The sequence below is a fragment of the Lasioglossum baleicum genome, unplaced genomic scaffold, assembly GCF_051020765.1.
Source record: "Lasioglossum baleicum unplaced genomic scaffold, iyLasBale1 scaffold2764, whole genome shotgun sequence".
In the NCBI taxonomy this organism is placed as follows: Eukaryota; Metazoa; Arthropoda; class Insecta; order Hymenoptera; family Halictidae; genus Lasioglossum; species Lasioglossum baleicum.
In genome coordinates, this window is record NW_027471822.1 from 1 (window position 1) to 10438 (window position 10438).

A 10438-nucleotide genomic window follows, 5' to 3' on the forward strand; every position below is an offset into this window, starting at 1 on the left:
GGAATCTATGAAAGATCCTAGGTACTTTCGAAACTATACGATGTTTTATTTTGGTTAAAAATATCCTTAAAAATATCTTTAAACTTCGGACGAGAATTTCGAGAGAAAGTCGATCTTAATAATCGGAGAATTTTTTGTTCCTGGACATCTGTAACGTTACTTGTATATACCTCATTCATGAAAATGACATCCTTGAACTTGTCACTTCAAATTCCGCATGCAATGTTGTTGTGCACATTTGACTTTTTTCTTTCTTTTTTCCTTTTCTTTTTGTCGAGGATTTTTACACTTTTAATATTACCCGTCTGTTGGTCGTATCTTAATTTATGGGTGATTATTATTACACGAACGTTCCTCGTTTTACGCGTGTTTTATCAGCGTTTGAAATTGTAAAAAGGGTTGTAAATCATTTGCCTACGTGATTCGTCTTTTGGCATACAGGTAATAAATTTTCCAATATTTCTTACTCGTTCCTGTTTAAGATTCTTCTTTCCTTTTACTATCCATCGGTCAATTTGACAGGCTCTGAAAATAACGCATAAATAATTTAATAATACAAAAACATACAAATACAGGGTGGCCAGTGAAAAACTGAAGGGTTCAATCTTGAGAATCTTCTTGAAGAATCAATCTTGGGAAAAAATGAAGGAATCAATCATTCGATCTTTCTTATTTCTTTCATTTCGTAAACAATAAAATTATATCCATTAGAGTTCATACTATAAAAAAATCTACTAATTACATTTGCAAATAAAATAATGTATCTTTCTAAAAATTATTTCTCTTACGTATCATTAATTCTTTCAGTAGCCACGCTGTATATAACAGTATACAAAATTAATTTCCTATATTAATAAAATGATATTATTAATTTTTAATATTCTATAATTTACTAATTCATAAATTAATTCATATTCGACAGACAGGTTAGACAAAAAAGTTTCGATAGAATTTCGTCACTTAACTCGCAATTTCGTCCGTTTCCTCGGAAACAATCGAGCTTCCAATTTTCCCAATCCGCGGACGACGGTATTGAAAATAACCGAGGGAAATAAATCATCTGGAACCATCGTTCCCGGTAAAAGGTGCTCAGGTGTGATTTATGGAACGCGTGTGAAACGTGGAAATATCAGTGACGGAACGCCGGCTGGAGAGTCTTACTTTTACTTTCTCCTTGCCCGCGTGCACGTGAATCGCAAATACACCCACGACGTCGTTAGTGAAAGCACCGAGCCGTGGATGCAACAGGATGACCATGACACGTTTCGCAACTCGACGATGCACCTTTGGGCAACGCGGATCGTTGGGACCGATGCGTTTCACGCGTCTAATTTCTGCCTCGGACCCTCCTAGGGAAAATTCCCTAGACCGACCTCGCCTCTAGTTACATTCCTCTCCTCGAGTTTCGCTTATCCTGTTACTCCGCAACGTCGTTCCTCGCTTGGGGACAGGTAATATTACCTAACGATCGTGCCAAGCATCGATCCTTTATTATCTTATGAAATTCCTTAGAAAATTCCTTAGACCGGGTTGCATCTCGTTATATTCCCCTTCCTCGAATTTAGCCGCCCAGTTACCTCGTAATGCCATTTTTCACTTGGAAAACGTGAAAATTTGGGATAGGTGACGGAAAAATCGTCTAATATTCGTGTCGAACATCGATTCTTTATTATCCTTTGATCCACTAAATCCGTTAATCGTAGTCTCGATCATCACAAAGAAAATTTCATAGATCACGTTACATCTCGTTACATTCCTCTACCTCGAATTTAACTCGTCCCATTAAATCCTAAAGTCATTTTTCACTTGCAAAACGTGAAAATTGGGGAAAAAATCGTCGAAAAATCGAACCAAGCATCGTTATTTTGCTAGCCTTCGATCCACTAAATCCGTGAGTCGTAAATTCTATGTCGCATCACAGGAAAAATACCCTAGACCACGTCATATCTCGTTACATTCCTCTACCTCGAATTTAACTCGTCCCATTAAATCCTATAGTCATTTCTCATTTGAAAAATGTTAAAATTGGGAGAAAAATCATCGACAAAATCGTACCATGGATCGATCCTTTGCTATCCTTTGATCTTCTGCACCTGTAAATCGATGAAAATCGAAGGTAGACCGTGATACTCGGCACGATCACGATTTTAGTTTCACTTTGTTCCCCGCCGTTTCTGTTTTGGCAGAAAAATAATTAAATTTCGCTTTCTTCCCGATCCCGGGAGAACGTAAAGAGCGATAGCATCGACGCGCTTTTACTCATAAATCTATGATCATTGGTCTGATAGCAGGGGGCCAGGTCACGAGCAGGCGAGGTCTGTCGACCGTGTCTGAACAAGATCTGCTCGGCCGATCTCTCGAATGATCGCTCGATCGACCTTGGATCGGATTCAGTCGCTCGATTTTAATTTAGCTAATGCAGTCGCCAGGTGTTTACGAGTAGCTCGAAACTTTCTCCCGCGAACAACTGCCAACGGATGTCTAGGTTGCTTCTTTGTTCAATGGCTGAACACACTCGTGGCCCGGCGAAAAAGTTGCTAATGGAACGTTGATTCGCGAGAACGGTCTATTTACGTGATTTAGAAAGCTCGTGGATCTTGTGCGTTGATGTATAGCAATGTAAAGTTAGCCCGACATCGACTTTCTAAGTTAAGATTTTGTACTTGATCGCTTCGCGAGATACCTCCGTCTATCTCGAGGTTAGCAGGGCCCGGACACTCCTCTTCTTTATTTCAATTCCATCAATTTCTCCGCATGATCGTTGCTTCCGTAATTTCCACTTTGTTTCCACAATTATTTACAATAATTTTCGAAAGGTTATTTTTTAAAATTATTAGAAATTATTGAAAATTATTGGAAATATTGTTCGGTAGATCGTTTTATCAAATATCATTCGAATTGTTCCGTTGAATTTTAATTTCGCGATATTTTAAAAAATAACGTTTCGAAAATTATTATAAATAATTATGGAAATAGCGTGGAAATTACGAAAGGAACGATGGCGAATAACTGCGAAAATAACGTGACAAACGGTAGAAACAGCGTAAATTCGAGAATACCGTGAATTGGATAATTGATTCGTCCTAATTGCATCTCAAGCTTCGAGTTTCGAGTTCGGTACGTCCCGCAAATCATTTGCTAAATTAAATGGTCCTGAATGTATAGCTCCGAGGTGTAGATAGGATAATTTATGGTAGTGAAGTCCGAGTCAACAATGAAAGGCGTAAGAATAGACATTAAGCGTTACGATGTCACGGTTTTCATATTTCTCCGTACGATTTTAACGTGGTTCTAGTTTGATTATAAAATTTACGTCGACCACTTGTCTCAACGATCCAATTCTACGCAAGTCACTTAGCCAATTACCAGCGCGAGTGTTTCCGCTGAAAAAATTTGACAGTCTGTCGCAAAGCAACCGATACAAACCTATCGGACCAGAGAAATAACCAATTAACGAAAAGATTAAAGGAAAAGAATTTGGAAAAATAGAAAAATCGATCTACCTGTAAGCTGAGAGCATCGAGTAGAATTTTATGTATAAGAGAACGATTTTTCCAGATCACTCGCTAACTCCTTGAACTTTAAACTGGAAAGGAACTGTTGCTCGGAAAAGTAACTTGGCCAACGCGATTGCGAGATGTTTAGATGTTTTTGTTAAGCAAAGCTTTGCCCTCGATATTTTTGAATTCTTATACATCGCAAATGATTTTCTTGCTTCTTGATTTTCTTGGACTATATAAATATCTATCGTTTCTTTCAAAGAAATCGAGTTTTTCCAATACCGTATACCGTATTTCTCAAATAAACTCCTCGAGCTTAAGTTGTAACTCATGTTCGGAAAAATAACATAGCGAGCCGTTTGCTCGCTTTTTTCACGCTAATACTAGTGACTGATCAACTTTTTTTAAACGAAACTCCAGGAGAGGTTGACAAAATGATTACATCTGCGTATATCGAAAGAAAAGCTAAGATACGGTAAAGCGATATACGAAATTCTTAATTGAAAACGTTTAATCGAAAGAAGAACCATTCGAACTTTGGTAATAAGATATATAGTAAGTATAATAATTATATATATAGATAGTAATTATTAGGTATTAATTAGATCAAAATGTGAAGTGGGATCGGAATTTATCGTTAACTTTTATTTCTTTCAAAGAAACTGATTTTTTAGAGTACTATATATCGCGTTTTTCCAATCAGTTCTTCGGACTTTGAGCCTAAATTGGGACTGGTTTGCGCGACTTTCGACCAAGCTTCTCCTAACCCAGTATCGTTAACGACAATTTAGCTACTCGTTATCAATTGGGCCGAGGTGTAACGAAGGATGGGTGGTCCCAATTATTTTTTCCAATCCCCGCGTTTCGAGCTAGACGCGCGCTGATCGGTCGTTGCGAAATGCCAATAGGATTTATCGGAAAGAAATGGTAACAGCGGAATAACGAGTTTCGGAATAACGAAAGGGACAGTGTGTTACGAAACGGAGTCAAATAAGTTCGAAAATGTGAAAACGAAACGGCGCAACCTTGAGCCGGCCGGGAGAGCGGCGCGATGGCCGCCTCTAACGCTAAGGTTCTCAAAGGTGAGGCCGCAGGTAAGAGGGAAACTGCATTTTGAGCCGATGCAACGAGGCCGGGCCCCGTAGTTGCTGCCAGTTGCATCACCGATCTGCGTCGCTGCTCCGTGTCCACGGGATCCTGTGCATTTTCCTCCCAGTCTCTCTCCGCGATCCGCTTCGTTCAACCGATTCTAATCGAAATTCTCTCTCGACAACCTCGCCAGACGAACTTCACGAAGAACAAGAAGATTATTCAGTGTCTTTCCCTTTTCGTATCGGTTCTGTTCGAAAAACAGCGGAATTTTGTGCAGTGAAATAGCGAAGAACCGCGAGACGGTCGTAGATCGGGAATTTTTGAGAGAGAAAGTCGTAGAGTAGCGTGGAAGCAAGCAAACAGCAGCTGGTTGAAAGGCACGGGACGTTTTGTTCGCCGAGAATATCGCGTAGGAACCGGAAGAATCCTTCGTGCTCACGTGACCGCTGGATCACGTTGCAACGTTTGCGATATATAAGCAGCAGGCGGCCTCTGTCGCGTGATTATCGTCGCGAATGTTGATCGTCACGACGCGGGAACCGAGACGGTTATCGCGACGGCAGCTCGAATTCCATATTCCTCGGCTGATATAACCGCGGAGGAATTTCGAGGGAATTCCGAGAGAATTCCTCGAATCTGTGGAAATTAAATTGGAAACCGGAGAATTGGGAGTAAATCGAAGTCGAGTACTTTGGAGTAAAATTCGCGAAAGGAGGTCGAAAGGAGGTCGAAAGTAGAGTTTCGGAAAGCTGGTCCCGAGCCGCTGGCGAACGGCGACCGTTGCGGTTCCGTCGAGGTTCCCTGTCGTCCCGACGTCGAATGACGCTTGTCCGAGCGCAGTTCTAGCCAGCCGAGTTCCCCGAGTGGTCACGCGAACGCTCGTCATGCCGCAGGGTGACGAGAACCCGTCGAATGGCCGGATCCAGGTGCCAAGGCTGAGGAACGAGATCCTTGTCAAGGAGGAGGATTCGCCGGTAAAGGGCGAAGTCGATGTTGGTAAGCGCTGCGACCACGAGCTGAACGGGATGCCGGAGCTGAAGGACGATCAGGTGCAGGTGGACGACGAAGAGGTGTGCCTGGACCTCGGCGAGCCCTCGCCGGAAGTGATGGAGTACGCGAGGAGGGAGCTCGGCGAGACGGAGGACGTGAAGTGCAGGACTCTTCAGGAACTGAGGGATATGATTTACGGTAATTACAGAGGGTTATTTGCGACTGGTTCACGGTGCTTGCACGACTATTCTTTCTCCGTGTGTTTGACAGAAAGGGGAGAGTGCCTGCCGCACCGGATGGACGACGATTTTCTCATCAGATTCCTCAGGGCGAGGAACTTCAACGTCAACCGAGCCCATCGTTTGGTGAGTTCCCTCTCGCCACTCTGCTACCCTTAGTTTATAATAATTATTCCCGTCACCACCGCGACGTCTGTCAGCGTCGAGAGAGAAAAATCGCGAGAGGCAATAACGCGATTCGCGGAACGAGTCCGACTGCAACAGTTGCACAATCGTGTCAAGGCGAGCCAACGAGAGACCAGTTAGTTTTGTCGCGATCGAAAATATCTCTCTCCCGAGAGAGAGAAAACTGGCGTTGTTTTTCCAATCTAGTCCTTCCGTGCCGATTTTTCACTGTCACGCTATCTCGCGATTTCTAATCCGATCTAACTTTCGTCTTTTCCATGGAAAATATTCCTCGATTCTCTCGTCTCTCGCTCGCGGCTCGGTAAACATCCCACACCTTTGCCTGTCCCAGTTACCAGGCCTCGACTATGACAACGGCCAGCACCAAAGAAAGAAACAAATCTCGGATTAATCGTGACCAAGTCGGAACGAAAGCGCATTCGGAGATAGAGAGAGGGAGTAGAGTCGGAATTATCTCCAGCGATTGTTCCACGCGACCAATTAATCGATCCTTTCCCACGAGATACTCCGAGCTACTCCGAGCGTGAGCCAGGATCGACCAGGGATCATCCTCCAGAGGAGAGGAAACTTAGTAGCTCGGGGGATTTCCGGAAAATCGAGACGCTGCAAAGAGCCCTCGTTAGCTGCCGGCCGAGAAACTCCAGACGAATTCCCTTCGCAGTCGCAATTTCGCGTGTCGCGGATCATTAACAGAGCCGATTGCGTTTCCGGGACCGATTTAATATTTACCTCGATCAGACTACCTGCCAATCCTTTCGATAATTCCTTCGCTTTTTTAATTAAAACAATCCCTTCCAATTAATTATACAAAATGTTAAAGATTATCCGATGAAAATCTTCGTTGCTTGAGAGGAAATTCCGGAAAGATTTCTTTTCCGCGGATGATTCTAAACGATTTCGAAAATAGGGTAGCTACTGAAAGAGTCATAAATTGTTCATTTCCTTTCCTCGCGCATGAATTATAGAGCATCCCTTGGAGATTGAAATAGCTACGGATGAAAGTAATACAAGCTATTCTTATTTTAATTTTTATGTCACGCAATCTTTCAGTCGCTATCTTGTGTAACGAATAGATACCAGGTAAAGAACTATGCGTGACATTTAATTTAATTATACGAGAAAAACTTGGAGGAAGGCCGTTTCTAAGATAATATTTCCACGTGTGTAGAATGAATCTTTATTTTGATGGCGTCACAGTGCATCGAGACCTATTTTGCTTCGAAGAAAAACTTAATAACTTCTCATCGGATACCATAAATTTATTATATTAAACTACTTTAATAAATCGTCCTATAAAACCTATTTACCACGCGTATCACCGTCGAAAAACAATTCCGCCATTCTCATTGGAACCGCGATTTTCGACTGTCTGCCTGCTGGCAATGGCGGTAAGCAAATTGGAAATAATTCGCATCCGCGAAGGATTAAATTTCAGTTCCCTTTAGCCACGGTTGCTTGCTCCACAGAGGAACCTCCGGAGAATTCTCTGGTCCGCTGGAACTTGGTATTCCAGGACGAGTTAATTCGATTTGAAAGCAAGCGAGCACTCGGTCCTCTTATTTAGAACAACGCTGCGTAAACCGAGTTAGACAACTCGCGCACACCTTCCGCTCTTCTATCTGGGTTACCGCGAAACGAATCGTCTCGGGGAATTCCGAGGAAAGAAGAAAGATATCGAGTAACGAATCGTTGCACGCGCGAATCTGTCGATAGATCGTGAACTACTGCAACTTCAAGGAGGAGCACCCGGAGATCCACCAGGACGTGAGTCCTGTGGAGATGAAGCACATAGGCGAGGACGACGTGATGACAGTTCCGGCGTATAGGACCCAATGCGGCAGAAGGATGATGATATATCGGTTGGGGAACTGGGACCCGAGGAAGTACCCGGTGGAGGAGCTGTTCAAAGCCACGGTCATCATTCTCGAGCTCGGCGCGCTGGAACCCAGAGCCCAGATCCTCGGTGGCGTGGCCATCTTCGATCTCGAGGGCATCACCATGGCCCACGCGTGGACCATCACTCCTCAGGTACCATCCTACGTTCTCATAAATCCGTTTCGCTTTCTCGTAGCTTCAGAAATCGCTATACCAGGACCGTTCGATCAAACGAATCCAAAAACGAGGGTAAGAAAATATTCCAGGAACCCAGTGTAACCTGGGTGATAACTTTTGGATGACTGTCTAGTCATTTCTAAATATTATCAATTAAATAAATTCCGAACCAGTTAACCCTTGGAGACGGATGTTATAATAAACGTGGAAGTTTTGTAACTTTTCAGAATGAAAGCTGCGTGGAATATAACGAAAAATAATTCTAATCATTGTCATCAATGTCGTGTAACTTTTTAATTCGAAGAATTTCCCTCGATTTGTTATTTTCAATCGATAGTACACGCCAAATGTATCGTTAGCTTCGTTTCTCGTCCGCAAAGGGTTAATTTTCCCTGTTCATCCCTTATTCATTCTTATCTGCTGTTCATTTGGACCCTTGCTTATTTCGTAACACGAGTATAAATATTGTCCATCGTCCCAAAATCAGATGATTTCATCATATAGTAATCAACTTAGAGCATTAGAACGTAACGAAACTCCTAGTTTAAATTTGTGAGACAATAAAAAGATGAATCGCGTTTGCAAAGGCGATAAAAAGTCTCGGAATACAAGATCGTGTCTTAGGGTTGACACCCGAGTCGTTGGTTTCATGTTGGTCGTGAATTAGGGGTGACGTGGGACTCTGTTCTCGCACGAGGAAGAATCGCGCGAAATCGCGAGGAGAGGAAGATATCTTGGCTACCGGTATCGATTTACTTTCAGCGTTCTTGAAACTCGAACCATCTGTAACGCCCTTGAAACTAGTAGTCTCTCGTTTTATCCGGCCACCTCCTGCCACGTTTATTCATCCCGACCGAACATCCGGCGGCTGTGCTAATAGTGTCCTTGAAACTTCCACGATCCGCCTGATTCTCGACGCTGGTCTCCTTTCGGAAATCTTTCTGATCCTTGGTCGGATCATTAAGTCGAGGATGGAAAGGAGTAACGACGCGTGGCAACGCGGAAACATAGCAAACTCGGAGACATCGGGCTCACGAGGCATCAGAATGCACGAAACTATTCGTTCTCACGAGAGGATCTTGGACTCGAATTCGGATTCGAGATGACGTTGACGAAGGGGATACTCCGAAGTCCTAAATCGGAGATTTTCGGGGAAACGTCTCTATTTCGCGGGTGGCAAAGTCGAGAGAGTCGGATTGCGTCGAGAATCGCTCTTAGAATTCGAGACCGTGACCCGGAATCTTCCTCGTTGCCTTGCTCGATAATTTAGGCACTTCGATTTATCGTCTTGCTATCGATAGATGACGTTGAATTAGGAAACCCAATACCCGCAAAGGCACTGCCAGCCTCCAATTAATCCTTCCTTTTATATCTCCGCGATTCTCCTTCGAAGGAAACTCGCTTCGTCTCGAAATATCCCAGCATCTCGTCGTCGATTAATTTACTCCTGTCACAGGCTACCTTTCAAATCGAATAGTGTAGAATATAAATAGTCGCTCCTTAAGAATAATTTATATGGAGAATCGAAGAATGTGCCATGATCGAAAGCTCGAGACGTCTAACGAGCAAACTTTCGTTCCAGATCGCCAACATGGTGATAGCCCTGATGGTATCAGCGTTCCCGATGATAACTCACGCTATACACATCCTGCATCAATCGTGGGTATTCGACGTGATATTCTCGGTGTTCAAGCCGCTGCTGGACGTGCGGATGCAGAACAAGATCTTCTTCCACGGCAGCAACATGGACAGTCTGCACAAGCACATCTCGCCGTCACATTTGCCGAAGAAGTACGGCGGGACCAGGGAGGAATTGGCTTATTATAAGTGGATCGACAACCTCAGCAAAGTGCCTCGAATCGTGAAAGAGATGAAGCAGCTAGGATATATAGTCCCGGAGGAGATGCAGAAGCAGTTAGACCAATTGGTCGAGGATTGAATCAGGACGCGCCTCGGGGAGCCCGTCTCGAACTGAATATCAGCTTCCATTCTTGATTAACACGTACTCGTTTCACCGTAGCTCGTAGACACGTCTGTCCAGTTAGGCTCCACCTATTACTCTCACCTTCTATACTCTTCCTTTCTCTCTCTCTCTCTCTCTCTGTCTCTCTCTCTCTCTCTCAGAGGATGCATTTTTACTCGGAACACCACGTATTGTAACCACGGTGCAAACCGACTGTATGTTTTGTATACACGCTATCTATCGTGCGTTTATATGTTTTGTAAGGTCCAACGATCTTCGAGTTCCCTAGCCCGGGGCCGAGGTATCGATTAAACGTTTTCACGAAACAAATCCACGCTCCTCCTTTCCGTGCCTCTGTCTCTCTATCTCGAATCGAGCGAATCGAACGCCTGTCAATCCGCTTCGTCGCGACACGA

At 43.7% G+C, this 10438-nt stretch overlaps 1 protein-coding gene across 1 annotated transcript; it reads left to right on the plus strand.

Annotated features, from left to right (window-relative positions):
• Nucleotides 1-5476: 5476 nt before the first annotated feature.
• LOC143221586 (alpha-tocopherol transfer protein-like) lies at nt 5477-9998 on the plus strand. The gene is made up of 4 exons (XM_076446993.1): nt 5477-5780; nt 5853-5947; nt 7721-8035; nt 9642-9998. The coding sequence occupies exons 1-4, from the start codon at nt 5477-5479 to the stop codon at nt 9996-9998; spliced, it is 1071 nt and encodes a 356-aa protein (XP_076303108.1).
• Nucleotides 9999-10438: the final 440 nt, after the last annotated feature.

Coding starts and splice junctions, on each gene's coding strand:
- LOC143221586 (XM_076446993.1), top strand. CDS start 5,477: ATGCCGCAGGGTGACGAGAACCCGTCGAATGGCCGGATCCAGGTGCCA. Junction 5,781..5,852: donor ACTGAGGGATATGATTTACG/GTAATTACAGAG, acceptor TGTGTTTGACAG/AAAGGGGAGAGTGCCTGCCG. Junction 5,948..7,720: donor TCAACCGAGCCCATCGTTTG/GTGAGTTCCCTC, acceptor ATCTGTCGATAG/ATCGTGAACTACTGCAACTT.